Raw genomic sequence first — 17,819 nt, 5'->3', positions numbered from 1 at the left:
AAATCTGAAATTTACCTGGACAATTCCCTGAGCAACCTGATCTGACTTTGAACATGCTCTGCTCTGATAAGCAACTTAAGTCAGATGACCTCCGGAGCTCTCTTCTGATTCAATTTTTTCAAAGATTACCAAAGTAAAAAGGGAAATAATTGTCTTGGTGCACTGGGGTTGATTTTGGGTTGGGGGGCAGGAAGGAGGGAGAGAAGGGAGAGGTGGGTAGTGTCAGGAATAATGCCCACCTGAAACCTTTACACTCCATCACACATAGCTTCATGAAAACTCCAATGGGGAGACAAACTTAGGCATAAGCTGCAGTTCAGCACATGGACTTGCATAAATTCAGGTGGTCACAATTTGGGGAATTTAAAGAAAGAAATTGGCAAAGTTATCTTAAAGTAGTTCACAGAATCATAGAATGGCTGAGGCTGGAAGGGATCCCAGAGGTTATCTGGTCCAACCACCCTGCGCAAGCAGGGTCACCTAGAGCCGACGGCCCAGGACAACGTCCAGATGGCTTTTTAATATCTCCAATGATTAAAATAGTCAATCCAACTATTTCCAATTGAGATAGTTTCTACCTACTTAAAAGCACCATGAAGTCCTTTGCTTCGTTTCCATTTTCTAGCCTGATGACATTTGCACCAGTCAAATACACTTGGCCAAAGTATTCTGGAGTGAATTAAGAGAAAATAAGTAGGAATGAATAAAGCATCTGCATTGCAATTTATGTCTAGTCACAGAACAAAGCTCAGCTCAAGACCTGAGCTGTTCTGAAGAAGTGCTTACGGGTTTAATCTTGCAATTGAGACAGCCATCAGTAAGTGCCAAAAGCATTAATTGATAAAGTCATCTATAAAAGTCTGATGTTGTAAGCAATGGGCTGCGAGTTGTGAACTTTCTATATAAATTTAAATTTTATTTTGATAGTTAACTCTGCCAATAATTATCAGAAATAGATCATATTCCACAAAATATCCAACTATTTGGTATCTCTGCCATTCCGCCTCTGCCATGGTAGCAGCCAGCATTGTCTTCCACTCTCTTTCCCTGTTAGGATACCTCTGGGGTACATGTTTTCCTGCTGTTCTCACAATATAGAATTGAATCCCCAAATGCATTCCTTTTGTCCTTTTCTTTAAGACCAGGTGATAGAGGTCTGAGAAGTAGAACGCAGCTTTTCAGACAGACCAAGAGACTGCCAGAAGCACAACTTCATGACTGCAGCTATTGCAAGAAAGATGTGCCAGCTGAAGCTTCAAGAGCAGACACCCAAGTTGCTAAAGCCAGAAACACACCTCTTCCATGACATTTTAAAAAGAAACTCCATTCCAGTTAGCAGTCTCTGCACAAGACAATGGGAACCCAAGGCCTCTGGAGAGCACAGCTGGACTGACGTTACTAGGACATTTACACGATCATCTGTGAAAAATTTTCTTTGATGTATTCATTATTGGTATAACAACAAGCCAATAGTTTTCCACACTAGTTGAAAGTTGGAGAATAAGGATTGAGAAAACGCAAAAGTCAGTCCATATTACTAGAAAATTCAAATAAATAATTGCTATGAAGCCCTAGTTAATAAGGCTGAAATCCTGAGGGAATGGAGTAGACTTTTTAAAAGGAAGGAACAGAAAAAGGAAGGGGTTGGGGTGGGGTAGATGAAAGAGCATCATGCTGCATATGCTTAGACTCAATTTTAATTGTGGCCAACAACTTTTGGTCCTGAGGGGATGTGCAAAACCTAATTCCTAGCAGAGCACCTTCTACTCACTCACTTTAAGAACAAAAGCCCAGATAATCAAATCACAGAGACTAGCCAGTGAGAGGCAAAAACACGCACGTGCACAGGGACAAGTAAATGGCTAAGACAGTGTGCACTTCCCCCCACAAAAGACAAACAGAACATAACCCCAAGAACCAGTGCAGTGCTGAATTCTGAATCAGACCAGACACTGTGCGAGGAGCTCAGATGCTCAGATGTCTGGGAGGAGAAACCAATATTAAAACCACCTGTTTCATTGTCTGCATTTTTGCTGCTGTATGTGACCAGGACTTCGGAAATCAACATTCACAATATTCACATGAACAGGAGATTAGACAGAAAAACAGTTGCTAATAATTAATATTGGAGTTTTTTTAGAAGGGAAGAATCAGCTTCTACGTCTAGCTGTTAGCAACAATGACAGGAAAAGGCTTCCAGATGACTACAAGCTGCTGATTCAGAAGTTTGCCTTAGAAGGAAGAAAACTCTCAGGCGTGGTTAGAGTCTGCTGCTGAAGAAAACACAAATTCAGTCTGAGCTTCAAGTACGCATAAAATGCTTATAACAAACTACCATCAGAAATCTGGCAGAATTACTTCGGACTAGTGCTCCCCACTCATTCCACTGTAACTCTTCTCATTTTCTCTCTCCCCAAGGAAATTACAGCAGTTGATATAAATAAATGGAGATCTAATCTGCTGCTGCTATAGTCTCGTAACAGTAGCATTAGCATTGCATTTTGCAGAGTACTACCACTCTGGGGAATTTATTTTTGTTCTTACCACTGCCAGTTTGAAAGCTTTCAAAATCCCACAAGCTACATTTCCTCAGGTGCTACTGAATATGGAGTACGTCAATAAAATTGTATCTAAATCAAACCTTATTTTACAGTTTCCAACATCCACATTTCCTGTTTCCCTAAAATTTCCTCTTACTTATGACCTGTATCAGAGACATTTGTAAGCTTTTGGCTCTAGACAAGGGACAAGCAGACATGGATTGTTTTTCCGAAAGTATCGGCAAGTCTTTTGAATGGCCCTACTAATGTAGGGGAGAACAAGAAGAATGTAGGAGAATTTGTCTTAAAAGCACGAACCAAAAAGCACCACCACCATCATATAATTATAAATTCATGAATGAGACCACGGGTAACAGTACAGAGATGATAACCATTTGAAAAGTGATTGCTACTAAGTCACTTACAGAAAAATGCTTGTTAGAGAGACTCAAATTCCATGCTGCTGCTTACAGCTTTACTAACATGTCAGCTCTGAAAGAGACTAAACTTCTTAAATCTCAGTTCCCACTCACTTGAGCGTGCCTATCCTTTCCTCAGAGGGGCCAACGAAACTTGGGGCAGAAAAGATCAGAGTAGACAAAATTTTTCTTGGGCTTTTAGCAAGCTGTCCCTTAGCCTCTTGAAGTAATGCAAAATCCACATGCTGCAGAAGAAGCACAGAAGCATCCGCATTTGAAACAGTTCTGCTGGTGCTTTGCACAGCTCCTTTAAGAGGCGGGATGTACAGTCCCTCCATATATTGCCTGTAAAATAATATAACTCATGGGTGGGGTGTAGGCTTTTGATTTTTCTTCCTATGGCAACAGATAAAGAATCTGGATTGGTGGCAGTCTGCTAGGCTGAAGTCTTAACTCCTCTTGAGCATATGAGAAGAGCTGCCTTGCACATCTTCTCTGCAGTAGGGTATGCACTGAGGAAACCACAGTTTGACATGAAGCATCACTGAAGTTTGAAAAAACATGGATTATTTGTCCAAAAGAGATTGAAATCAGCACTTTGAGAAGGAATCCATTTACAGGAAGAACATAAAAACTGTGTATTTTAACAAGGAGGAAAGGTTTCCTAAGGAAACAGGGCTCATGCTATTTTGTTCTTTGTGGCATCTCTCAGTCTCCAAGAACTCTTAAGCCTAATGGCCCATTTCAAATTTGATAGAGGACCTAAGGGTTTCAGAATTATGGACTGTCTAGAAATATTCTTTTACAAACGGCAGTCACACAGAGGACAGAGAGAGATCCTGTAAGTAGCCACTGAAAGCAAAGCAGTACCATAATTACACCCCCCCTACTAAACATCAGGAAACCCAAATGGGAACTCATCCTTGAGCCTAACAAAATCCCAATGATATCACTGTGATCTGCTTCTCATGGAACTATTTGAAAGGGGATAAGAAAGCAAGCTATAAATAAATAAAAGCAAAAAGTAAGAAAGGTCACCTTATAGATACACATATATATTTGCGTGTGTGCTTGTATGTATGTATATATAAAATATCGCAACCATGAACATAGGTCTTGCTATACATTGCATATTTTGCATGAAAAATGTTTGACAGAACACAATCAAATTTTTTTTTTAATAGCTGCTTCTGGGCCTTTTGTGATGCCAAGACTGCTTTACACATCTTCCTTATAAATGAGACTTCCCCTGCTATTTTCTCCATTTTTAAAAAATGACTGATACTTAATTTACCATTTGATCAGAATTTAGTGTTAAGTCTGCATTTCCTGCAGGTAGAAAAGCCACAGATTTGTTTTCAAATCATCTCTCTGTTGTTAGAGTACCCGCTGACCAGAGGGGAAACAAGTTAAGGACACATCTATGGAAGAAGAAAAGACTCTTTCCTATTCAAAAAGCAACAAGAAGCAAACAAACAAGGAATGAGCAAGATAATACAGCTTGTTTGAGATGGGCAACACCAAAGGAATAAAAGAAAAAATGCCAGGATCTCCCACAGAGCAAAGCACTCCTTTCCTTTCCATAAACAATTAAGAAATAAACAACAGCCAATTGGTCAAGTATTTCCATCTCTCTGCGATTCCTGATCTTTCTGTTGGGCTGTGACCTTTACACTGATGAATCTAGGCTTTTGGTATAGAGTTCCCACTGAGCACAGCTTGAAAGGCTGCTCTAATGATTATCTGCTGACCTCCTCCATAGGTATGTTCCCACCTACATCCCTTGTGCCAGCATCAGCCCTTGTGACACAGCAGTGGTCTGGTTCAGTAGCTAGAACAGTAAAATCCCATACAAATTGCAATCAGCCATTCAATGTATTTCTTTTCATTTATGTATTTCAACCAGCTTCTATAGGGGTCAGGTGGGTGCCAGTACAGCCCAAGTAAAGTACAGGACCTCCCCTCTCAATGGCATACTGCCTTGTTTGCACGCTCAGACTGCAACCCCAGCGGAGTGGCTGCCTCTTCTCGTTTTAGAAGCTCTCACTGTTACCAACTAAGAAGTTCCTCTCCCCAAGGCAGTTAACCAGGGTGTAGGGTTGGGAAGACATAAAGGGCAGTCACCTGCGCAGGCTATTAACCTCTTGTTGCTGCCTCTCAATGACAAAACCTAAAGTAAAAAGAGACATAACTGGGAAAGCTATTTCTGAAATGTGTTTTGGAAAATTTATGGTTAAGAAAATAATTTACCAACACAAAAGGATACCTATACATTCTTTCATCTTCTGCTTTGTAATAAACTCGGGGGCACAAATCATATCTTTTGTGCAACATTTAACAAATTTAAAGAGTAATCTACAACTAGGCCTCAGAGCATTGTGGTATTAAGGAACACGTCTGCTTGGAAAACAGCTGTCTTTCTTCATACTAGCCAGGACAGCAGCTTGTAACCTGTACTGTTTGAGACTGGCTGAAACTGGCACAAAAAAAGAGCTTAAATGTTTTCCATCTGGGTCTGAGAGTCAAGCAGGTATGTCCAAAGGCTTTTTACAACAGAAACTTTGTTCCTCAGTAAGAAGCATGCCTATCTCATGAACTGGAAAAAGAAAAGCTGTGATACAGCAGACTGGAGAAACACAAATTGCTTCTAGTACATAAAATTCAAAGCCAAAAATTTGTATTCCCACTCCCTAAATCCCTAATCTTATAAGCAGCCAACTCTGTGTGGGGCAGTTTTAAATGCTTACAGAAGCATCATCGGGAACAATCCATCAACATTTTTACAGCTGCCTTTTTGTCATGCGGAAGGGTCATAACAGTAATTTTATTTGTGAACAAAAGCAACTTAGAAACCCTTATTGTGGATTTCTATGGCAGGGAAAATATTCCTTTTGCGTTCCAAAGAAAGCAACAACAAGTTTATCTGAGCGTATGAAGGGGACTCTTCTGTACGTGGCTGAAACTGAATATACCCACCCCAATTGCTCTCTTTTGTCTTCTTCAGCCATCTGTTACTTTACTTTTTCAAATACACATTAAATCAAATATTCTGTTAGTCAAAATCCTCCAGAATTCATAGTCGCTTTTTCAGTATCTAGACAAGGCCTAGTTTTAACAGCTCAACAAGAAACACTGTCAGTGCAGCACCCATTGTGCGTCATTTTTAGCAGTGCATTCCTGTTCACTCTCCCTTCCCTCCCCTCTCCCCAGTCGTGCAAGGGATGCTACTAAAGTGCAGATCTCCTGCGATGCACTATGAGGAACATGAAGCCTGCAAACCTCAACGTCTCCCGAGTTGGGGTTCCGCTCCAGCAGAATTTAGCTTCAGTACAGGTCCCTTTGGGCTAATGCATTACTGTCCAGTGGTCTAAAAACCTCCCCCAAGGGCTTAGGGGAATGCAGACGAGAAGGGAGACAGGAACTGGGGCTGGCAGGGTGCCTCAGGGAACCGAGGAAGAGGTGATCCGAATAAGAAGGGTTAAAGAAAACTCCCTGCCCCTTCTGTCAAGACCCTGACTCTGAAAAGACATTTTCAGTATGATCCTCCCATCTCAACTACCAGAAGTGACGGGGAAGAAATAAATAATTTCATAGCCAGATAAATTACTCATGTATATATTTTATAGGTATGTAATGTTATGCATATAGCTGGGATTTAAACTGCCATTTAGATAAAGTAAAAAACAAAATACAACCTCATTGGTAATTCTTGGAAGAAGCCAATTTAAGACAGAGCGAGACATTGATCTTCTTTTTATCCAAGCACAGCAACATATTTGCACATTGAGTGCTTTCCATATATTAAGAAATGCTGACTGCAATAAGCTACTATTCTTTAAGAAGTCTTCTGTGCACAGGAAACTCCCAATACATTCTTTAGAAGAATAATTCCCTTTCTTCTTTTTAGTTTTTAAAGCTAGACATTGATAAGTACTACTTCCTGAGAGAAATTGCCTTTAAGTTAGATGACACAAAGAAGAAGAGTTCTATTTCTTTACAAAGGCAATGCACAACCATGTAAGACCCCTGGCACCTATACAGCTAATCCTGTTCTTGGAAGGGCTACATTCATGTAATAATTCTGTCCTGCTAAAAAGTGGGTTGTCCCAAACCCGGGCTGTTTAGCACGCAGACTTCAACATAATGAAGGCTGTAACTTTATAGGGAGTTGGAGCAGCCTGCAGTACCGTGAGCGGTGCATTCCTGAAACTCTCCTATACCAGTGTAATGTCAACAGAAAAGGCTGAGTGGTGATGTAATGTCTGAGGGCATGCCAGAGTCAAGACACTTTTTGTTTGATTCACAGGGTACAAGTTATTTCTCCCCACCCCCACCTTTTTTAAAGTGGGCAATAGGCAGTTGATTTTACAGCTACAAGCGTTATAGAGCCTCGCATTATCTGCACAGTGAAAAAAAGGAATGAGCTGATAGCATTCATCATTGTGACACATGCAACAATTCTTGAGCAAGAAAAGCTTTTGGTCTATTTTAGTTTGGGGGGGGGTTGTGTTTTGTGGGTTTTTTTTGTGGGTCTTTTTTTGCTGCTGCCCATCACCATGGCCTCTGAGGCTCCTACACTTAAAAATGCATTTGGGTACCTGAAGCCCTTCAATACTTCTTGTATCCTCAGATCCAAGAAAATACTTTCCATACCAGTCTAGCAACTAAAAATCGTTAGTATTTAAACAACATTTCCCAAATTCTAAAGCTGACAAGAATGGAAACTCCCCCAGTACCCTGACACAACTTGAGATTCTCACACATTTTACGATTTGTATGTAAACAAACACTTGTGCACACTAGGGTAAAGTCAGTGGGTGTTAGGTGCATAAATAAACTGCCTTTAAAATTCTGGGCCTGAATGCCTGTACCAGAAGGATAGATAAATTATGCTCTCACATAAATCTCTATAGCCAACAGAGGGAGTGGGCAGCTGAGAGTCATGCTTGATCCATCTAGCCTATCTTATCCTTCCTCCCTTCCACAGCTGCATGACTCCAGTGAGCTCCTGGATAACGCAAATGGCATACAATTTTGAACGCGTTTATCTACCAACATCAGAGCTCTCCTACAAAGAAAAGAAAAATCAGTGCCATGTGAATGAGGTCATTACACGCCATGACATGGATAAAAGAGAGTTCTGAGAGGAGCAAATGAAGGCAATTATAAATGGGTGCAAATAAAACACCAGCTAAACATTGCCTCTCAAACTTTGGTAGTTGTAAGAAACAAGAAAAGTCAGACTGTGGCACTTCTAGGAAAAATGCTTGCATATACTGTTTGCTGATTTTAAAATCAGGTTCACAAGGACTAGGGCAATAATGCTTTTGGAGGGAAACAACAGTTTGCAAGGACACAAAAAGAAGCAAAGCTGTTCATCCTCCAAGATCCCTGTCACTTAGCTTGTGCTACAACCCACACACCCAAAATACCTGCAACAACTCAAAACCATCTAAGCATTTCAAAATGTGTTCTTTTAAACTTAAAAAAAAACTAACAAAAAAACTCATTGGGGTTAACAGGTGAATCTTTCTGAGTTTTGTTCCTTAAAGCATTAATGATATTTCATACTTTGTTAAGAGGTTTCAATCTACTTGCATCACAGATGCTCCAATAAAACAAGCTGGCATGCAGATCCCTGCACACCTGCTGGTAGCAGGCTCCTCTCTAGAGTGACAAGTCAGGAGTTCTGGATCCAGGTCCTGTTGAGTACCTGTCACAATCTGTAGGCACTAAAAAGACAATACTGAGAAGAGATTAGTGTACAGAGCCTAGCTGCCATCAACAGACAAATCAATCAAACTGTTCCCCAACTAGTAGTCTGTGTTTTATTTGTGCAAAGAAATTGTATTAATTTAACACACATACCTTGTCAAAGTAAGAATAACACATCTGGTCATTATCGGAACTCAAGTATTTAACTTCTTAAAATATAAAGGTGATCTCTAAGAGAACTCCTAAGTTGTGTGCTTGCAGCTCAGAATCTGTTCATTTTTGCCATACTAGAATCCAACAGCTCTGTATGGAACATGGTGTTATATTTACCTTCTCTGTAGATTTGCACCGTTGTGTTACAGCAAGCTTCCAAAGGCAAGTATTAAGATACTAACAGGTGTGGGTTTTTTAAACCCCGATGGTCATGATTTACAGGAAAACTTCCTGTGAGTAGACTATTTTCCATGTACAAACTTCATACATTAGCAAAGGCTGCAGTTCTGCAAGGAGCCGAGTCTCACAGCACTGAAAGGCCATCTCTCCCCCGCCCTCTGATCCCTTCCCTATATCGCATTCAAATGCTTGCCAGAACCCTCTGAGTGTCAATGTAAGTCATTAATCCAGAAAAAGAAGTAAATGCTTCTCCCAGGTTAGGAAGTTGAATCAGTCTGGCATCACCTCGGCTGGATAAGAAAGCCCCCCCGCTTTCAGCAGTTCACTTTTTTCGAATGCAACTGCATTCTAAGCACTGATGAGTTAAGGATATCCCTTTCTTGTTAGGGTTAAAATATAGAATGTAAATGCAACTTTAACAGATGAACTAACTGTGCAGACAACACATAATAGTTTTTGAACACAGGAGAGGCACAATTTTAAATTACTAGGCTCTTACTTCATACTTACTATGAAGTATTAAAACCTAACTATTTAAGACAGCTTAAAAGAGGAAAAAAAGATTGAGTCATCAGTTTAACAAAGATGAAAAAAAAAAAAAATCGAAGACAGAGAAAATCAGAGGTGCAATGAGAGAAAACGTCTGAAGAAGGCTTTCTACCACAAGTGCCACTCATAATTTGAACACAACTTTCTTATCCTTAGATCCCTTCAAATGAGCCTTAGCCCACACAAAGTTTTGATCCTACAAGGAAATACAAGCAAGGAATTCTATGAAGCTCACTTTGCACGGATCTCGAATGAAAGACACTCTTTATTAAGGCAAAGGACAGCAATATTAAATGGGAGAGGGGGCTGGAACCAGATTAAATTGGAAACAGATTTATTTCTTTTTTTGGTGAATTCTCATTTGCGGGGGGGAGTCTTGTATACATTATTTCATACTCACAAAACTCACCAAAAAGCAAAAGCATATTAGTTGTATAGAATGGCAAAACTCAAAAAACATTGTAAATTTTTTTTATTCACCTCGTGTATCTTACAGTAGGTTCCAACTCTAACCTTCTTTTCTAGATACACCTGGAATTGGAATTGGGTTCTTTGTAAAAGGCAGTCCCTAAGGACTATCCATAGTGTTGACAATGGTAGCCAGCTGAATTTGAGCATTACTGGACAGTTTCAGACATATACAGTTGGACCACATGTTGGCATTTTCTGTGACTTCATTTTTTTTTTCCTTCCAGTTAGAGGATGGGTACGAGCAGGTATCTAAATGTCAAATTCCACATCTCTCTAATATTCCATATTAAACTTCATCTTGCCTATAAGCTTCTTACAGCATTTATATGGGAACATAAATGTCTTTTGCTCTGATTTCCAACTGGTTAGTAGCATTATGTGCTGCTGCTTATCTGGACAGGAAGTCCATCAAGCCAAAAGAATATCAAGTTTTTAAAAAATGCAGGCTTCTGAAGTACCACATCAACCTGATAAAGAACAGCCATATTCTTCCCATTAAAATAACACCATACCCATAAGAAAATGGCTTTTTTTATCTAGATCTTCAGTAGCAGAAGGGAAGCTAACTATATGTCAGAGTGTACACAGCTCTACTCTGACTTCCAGAGGAGAAAAAAGTGTCATCTTAGGCTGACTAAATAATGGATCAAAATCATTGGCAGTTTTCTTCTTAAACAATATATGTGTTTTCCCATTCTCTATAGTAAACCACTCTATTTTTTTAAGATGGTTTCATTACTGCATTTTCACACTCCTTCTGCCGAAAACTATGCAAAACTCAGAAACATTGCTCAGGTTCAGTGACGTAAATATATTTCCTACCTGCAGTCTGAAAGAAGCTCAACTCTGCCTCCTGCAGCATCAGCAATAGAATTAATGATCAAATTCTGACTGCAGGAATTTTACTGATGACAGCAAATAAATTTTCAGATCTTAGTTCTATACTATCGTGGCTTGAAAATACATTTTTTGTCCTAAAACAGTGTTAGTGGTTATTAAATACAGCTGTCCAAAGAAAATATCCAGCTCCAGAATCATACAAACTGCTGTTAGCCACTTTATATGCGACCTATTTCTTTGTGATTAGTAGTAGGGACAGAGTCCTGCCTCAGTGAAGTAACAAACTATTCCTTCCTAACTACCCACCATCACCACGTACAGAACACTGAACCATAAAGACCTATGATCTGATCCAGTAGTATAATATTAAAGGAGAAACATTATAAATTGAAATAAGAATCAATAACTCCATCCGCAATATTTATGTTTTGTGGTGTTGCCTCTACTGCACTCAGTAGCAATATTGAAATGAAAGGAAGACGCTTCCTTAACCTATGTAGATAATATTGTCTGCTCATGGTTCTAAAATCATATTCATTAGGCCTAAAAAGTCTCTGCAAATATTTTTCTTGTGAATATCACCTTCCAAGTAAGTATTAGATCACATCAAACAAGAGGTAAAATCTATCATGTGCTTTGGTATAGGTTTTTCTTCTTTCAGAGCCTACGCTGCAAACCAGTTCTCGGGTAAGCCTACACGTGTTCTCTCTCTTGTTTTATCTCCTGAATCAGAAAAAAACCTTACAGAGGTGTTTTCAAACACTCATGGCAACTCTGGAGACTCGGGACAGCATTACTTGCTTATTACCTGATCACGATCACCTGCAAAACAGCAGCTCTTCATAGTACATGAGTTGAAGTACCCTTGGTTGTCAAACTGGAAGACAGGCAGCCGGCAGTGGATGTCGTAGAGGACCGGGGGAAGGCGCCGACGCAGTGCCAGCAGCTGGGTTCCATTGCTGTTGAACCGGACACTCATGGCACTCTGAAGGGAGAGGTTTCCACCATAGCGGAGCAGCGAACTAGGAAAAGACAGAGGAAACAAGTGAGGTGGGCCGTGCGTATGAACTGAACTACTTAAAGACAGAACTCTCTCTTTAACCTTACTGAGCCATTTCAAATAAACAAGCCCAGTAAACTATAATCTTACATAGTTTCTGCTTTAAAGCATCAATTCCTGAACAAACTTGATTCAAAACCTGAATGACAAACTATCAAAATGCTAAGACTATAAAGTCTTCAGCAGAGTAAAGTTAAAGACTGTGAGTAGTTTTGTTAATAACAAATACATTTTCTGCATAGGAGCAAAGTCTCACCGAGTAGCCTTAGCCTTAAATAGGCTGTTATTATACATCTGGGATGTCTGCATTTGAGACCATACCAGCACTCAGCTCTTTTTGTTCAGCTGGTACCTGAATCCAGCCAGCCCAAACTTTTTTTTCCCCTCTGCTCTGGCACCGGATGGCATTTTCTCCAATTGTAGATACTCTGACCATTATCTCACTTCTGCTTCTATTTACATTTCTACAGGGCATTGGAGGATGTTTGAACTCTACAATCAGTTTCAGCTGTCTTAAATAGAAGGCCACCTTACTAACAAGTTATTGCAAGAAATGCTAAAATAAGTCACTTGGCTAATCTCAAACTTGCTTCATCTAAAAATATTGCCAAGTAGGCAAGGCAATTATGCTACCACATGACACTATTACCTAAAACTCTCACATGGTTGAATTAGCTAGTTTCCTCGTCCCATATAAGGCTGTATGATCAGAGATGGAGTATTTGTATCAGTTCTTATTGACATATACAAGACAAAAACAAAGGGTCACAGGTTTCCAGACTCTCTCTTTACAACAATAACAGAATGTGAAATTTGTTCCATCCAGGAACCTAAAGATAATCAAAGCATATCTGAAATTCAGCTTGCATTGTACGGGCTTTCTGTTTTTTTCAAAGACTTAATTCAATCCCTGTACTTGAAATGATTGTGTGTATGAAAAGGGAGACAAAGAAGGAAGACGTTTTATCCCTTTTTTGTTCAGTGATCACTGAAACCTCCTTAAGCAGTACCAGAGCTCAACCTTTTGTTAACAGGTTTTGAGCAATCCCCATCAAATCTTGTTAAGAGCTGTGACTTCTATGCACCTTCTGGACCAAACAAGGCATGCCAGCACAGAATGTGCAGATTCTAGAGAGAAGTTTATTCATAGATTTTAATGCATTGTACTTTCTGATGTAGCGCTCTGCCCCAGCATTTGTGAAAAATGAGTCACTCCACATGGATGGGAAGCCACATTCCATGCAGGCTGAAGCATGCATCATTATATGCTTACTGTTAAGTTGAAAAACTGTTGTTCCTAAGCCAGAGTCAAACAAAACCAAAAACAAAGTAGAAGACTCCGCATAATGAATGCACTAGAAATACACTGCTCTCGCACACAGGCACTTCGTGAACTGAACAGTCAAAGCCAGGGTGCCACAAAGGAACCAGAAGTCACATTTTCAAAGCCAACTAGTAAGAGCTTCAAGCTGGGCACCAAAATTTCTGAATGCCTGTATCAGCATGAAGAGTCCTCCTGCTCTCTCACATGTCTGTGCGTTCATCTCCTCCTATGCAAAGTTGCTGAGCTTCTCTTAATAGGGTTTATGGTTTTTAATAAAAACATGAGAAAATTTAATACTAGAAATTGTAACCTTAGAGACAAGGATTTAAGATCCCCCTCATCAGCCTTAGTTTCTGTTCATCAAGATCAATAAAGTACTCAGCCAGCTCAAAATACTCAGTCAGGCATTAAAAAACAAAACGCCAAAAAAACCCCCAAACACACGACTCACCCCCGTGATAGGTTTGTGTAAGCCAAAAGTTTTTTCTATGGAAGTTTCCACTTCCTTAAAAAAAACCCAACCAAACAAAAAAAAACCCAACAAACAAACACACACCACAAAAATTAAACAACAACAACCACCACCCAACCAAAATCTCAATCCAAAAAACACGCAGAAGAAATAAACCCAGATGGTTTTGGCTAAGAAAAGTCAATTTTTCTACAAAAATCTACGAGTTCTCCACCATAGATAACAACACCTTAACATATACGCACCAACCAGACTTAATGTTAAAGTGCAGCCACCTCTGCACCAAGACTAAGCCCCTCTCCTCACTCCCTGTTCTCCTCCTCAGTCTAAACCGCAACCTAGAATTCTCTCCTGCCCACAAGTGAGCGAGCCTACCAGATGCCCCATCCTTTCAAATCTTCAAGTAAAGTTTCCATGGTTACTATTATTATGCCCTGCCTGAAATATTTTGAGATTATATTTTATAGTAATAGTAGTGTAATATTAAACTAGCTTCCATTCTGCTTACAGATGTTTTCCTCAAGCTCCTATAGCAGTCAAAGCTATCAAAGAAAACACCTCTTGGAGTTGAATTCTGAATTGTGTTTCAGTAACTTCAGTATAACAAAGCCCTAAAAGGATATTTTACTTCAGAAATTAAATGAAGTAAGAAAGGCTAGAACTTCAGAAATTATGATCATATACACACATATGAAGTCTAGAATTAAAGAGCTGCGTAGTTAAGACTCCTCAAAAGATCCACAGCTTTGCCTATCTCATACCCTCATTCCACACAATTCAGTGTAATGGAAATACAGTTTGTCCTGCAGTTCCTTGAACATTTGGCTCAAAGGAAAAAGAAAACAAAAACAAAACCCCAAAATCAAAACCACCTCCAAAACCCCAAACTCCACACTAATAAAACAGGCAGCAGGCTAAGTTTGGCTGATAGAGAAAGAAATGCTAAAATAGCCATTTGCCATTCATATATGAGAGCAACATGTCAATGACTTTCCCCACTTGCCTCAATTCTGCCCCCAAAAATCAGACTCTATAGCTCTAAGTGCAGCATTTTGCTGCACTAACCACAAGACAATGGTTTTCTGTTTTCCCCACCCTGCTGTGTCCTGCTTGCTTCCTCTCTGCCTCTTTGAAAGGGTCTGTTAAATGAACTGCACAGTGTGTTCCCTTAACAAGCTATGAAAAGAGGCAGCAGGTAGGTAGGTGGGGATGAAGAGAGACAGACTGACACCAAACCCCCCGAAACATCCATTTCCTCACCCAAATAGAGGAGAAATATTTGCTCGCTCTCTCCTCCTATGGAAGAACGCCTGAGAGATATGTTCAGAAACACTGGGGGGGGGTGACAGGACGGGACGGGAAAGCAGTATGGAGGGAGTGCGGCTCATGGCTCCATCTTGGTGAAAAAGCTAGGAACCTAGCTCACAAATAGAGGACAAAGGATTTGAGAAGCCTCTCTTCCTCTGCCTCCTAATGCAGGCAGTGCACATCGTAGCAGTATTTAGAACTGAGGAACCCCAAGACTTCAGTATCTTTCATTATAAAATTTAGCTGATTATAGAACAACCACACTGGCTTTAGGGAAAAAATAATAATTGCCCAACATGTCTTCTAGACTATTCCACCTCCATCAAAATTCCAGGAAAAAAAAAAAAGGCAGTCAGCCATCTCCAAGAAAGAAGCTGGGGGAAGTTATCTTATTTTTTACAGTATGAAAGCAATACTAATACTCATTAGTACTAAGAAGGATACCTGAATCGGGAAGCTCTAAAGATCTTCAAACTAATCAGAATGAGAGCTTTTGCTCTTTTTCTTCTTTTGGGGTGGGGAGGGAAGAGGAAGGGGAGAGCTGTGTTTGAGCACGTTCAGTGTTCAAATGCCTGTCTCTGCTTCCCTGGTTGCATCATGGTGCTGCTCTGTACCTTTAGTCAGTGCCACTTCTGGATTTTTTCACACAGGATTACGTGGGGCAGTATAGACATGCTTGGATACGTTGCTCATGTTAGAACTGCCACTTCTGCCTGCTCCTTATTGCATGCTCCAGCAAAGGAATTTCAGAGGCAACACCTTCTTGCAGTTACTAAAAAGTTTACTGATGCATCAGACTAAAAGCAATACTCTCCTCTCGAAGATACAGACCATGACAGCTAATGAGAAATCTGAAGACAATCCTAAAAGGGCACCCCTGAACAAGATGAGCGCCCTTCCTGCCAGAGGCATTATCTTTATGAATCTAGACCCAGACTACTCTGGGATTTAGTCTGCTTCCAAATTTGGCTCAGCCAGCCAGCCGTGGAATGCTGATGTTGCCTACCAGCTCTGGAAGCAATATAAAGACACATGCACTTCTGAGTTTTTAAGAAAGTCATCTTGTATGATTAAGAGAAATATTTAGTCCACAGATGGAACATTACAATCCAAACACACATGCTGGAGCTGGAGGGAGGCTGAGGAGGGAGAGAACGGACAGTTATGTGCAATATGGTCATTTCTGCAGTTGGATATGCTGAACACAGGCAGCACTCAAGTGTTAACTAAATACCAGCTCAGCCAAACAATGGAAGGCTTTCAATCCAAGAGTAGCACCACTAATGTAAATAAATCCATTTCTACTGGCAGCTAGCGGGGTGAGGGAAGAAGTAGTCTCGCTGCACTCAGAATTTGCAGGAAAAGTCTATACCTGAAACAAGCGTTCCCCTCTCCTCCTCTCTCCCCTTTTCTAAACAAAGAAGTTGTTTCATCCTTTTTTGAAAAGGCAACTGCCTGAGTGGTAACATAAACTTAACCCAGGCTATTCAAAAGTTAGCTTGGCAACAGACAGTGGCCATTAAAACTGAGAGAAGATCAGTGTCTTGGTAGAAATAAAACAAAAGCAGCATGCATGACAGCATTAAATAGAACCATTAAACAAAACCATTGAATAGCTTCTCTTGATAAGTTACAAATCTGACAATGAACTGCAGTACAGACACTGTCCTAGGGAAATTAGCGTCATTTAAGAGGGAGAAGGAAGGAAGGAAGGGAGAAAGTGTTGATATCATGAACAGCAGTGTGTGAAACTAACTTAATGAAAGAATGACCTTAAAAGGAAAAAATGAATGCTTGTAACTAATACACACCATTGCATACAACTGTGTTTGTCAGCATTTCTGTAACCACAAAAAATTGAGGAACTTCTAACTGTGCAAAAAGAACTGGAATGAAACCTGGCAAACAGAATCTTGGCCTGGAAAACTGCAGAAAGGTTTGGGTTTTTATTTGGAAGTAAGTTATTCTGTGTGTGTAAAAACACACACAATTCTTATTTAGTCTGAAGTAAACACTTATAAAGAGCCAAATTAATCGATAATAGAAAAGCAAGCACAAGATCAATTAACATGCATACTTTTTATTTTAAAGTAGATTACAAGTCTCACAGAAATCTCAAGATAGTTTCTTTGAAAGGCAGGTAAGTTGTGTCGAAGTATATGGAGTTTCTCTGTATGTATTCAGAAGTGTTAAGAAATGTGGAGGAAGTCCATCAGTGTCTTAAGATTAAAAAGGTACACAAGCCATACTCAGGATTGTACTATTTCTCAGGAACATGCTCAGTTCTCTAAATTCTGTCATCACTATTTCCGATTATCTCATTACCTTTACAAGAAGTCTCTTCAAGAACTACATCCCCCAGAATCCTTAACAGGAAGTAAGGGGTATTTGCTTGGACTTTAAAGAATAACCAAATAAAATAAAGGCTGTGTATTGTTAGCAAAAATAAACACCTTTGCTTTCCTTCAAAAATAACACACAAGTAAAATCAACTGCATCCACCAAGACTGGAAAAGTAGGGAATTTAGGGTGAAGATTCTGCATGTTCAAGAACGTGTCATTCCTTCTGCTCCTTACTGTTAGGGTCAGGAACATGTAAATTAGTATAAAAAGAAATTCCCCGTCATTAATAAACTTTCATGCATGGCAAGCTCTAAGGTGAGCAGAAGTTTCATCCTTCCTTCCAAACTGGGAGGGCAATTTTTTTTTTTTTTTTTTTTAATAAGAG

The 17,819-nt window shown here is 39.9% G+C and overlaps 1 protein-coding gene across 3 annotated transcripts in view; it reads right to left on the bottom strand.

Moving 5' to 3' along the window:
• Positions 1–17,819, bottom strand: part of DCAF5 (DDB1 and CUL4 associated factor 5) — a 76,727-nt gene that overhangs the window by 22,699 nt on the left and 36,209 nt on the right. For all 3 annotated transcript variants that reach the window (XM_087746479.1, XM_087746481.1, XM_087746480.1), the window contains exon 6: positions 11,736–11,949. In XM_087746479.1, coding sequence (XP_087602605.1) covers positions 11,736–11,949 — 214 coding nt within the window. The remainder of the gene's footprint in view (positions 1–11,735; positions 11,950–17,819) is intronic.

The sequence above is a fragment of the Nipponia nippon genome, unplaced genomic scaffold (assembly GCF_047370975.1).
Source record: "Nipponia nippon isolate SJK-2023a ecotype South Korea unplaced genomic scaffold, ASM4737097v1 scaffold_10, whole genome shotgun sequence".
In the NCBI taxonomy this organism is placed as follows: Eukaryota; Metazoa; Chordata; class Aves; order Pelecaniformes; family Threskiornithidae; genus Nipponia; species Nipponia nippon.
Note: the sequence above shows the minus strand (reverse complement) of the source record. Positions and strands in the feature narration are given on the sequence as shown.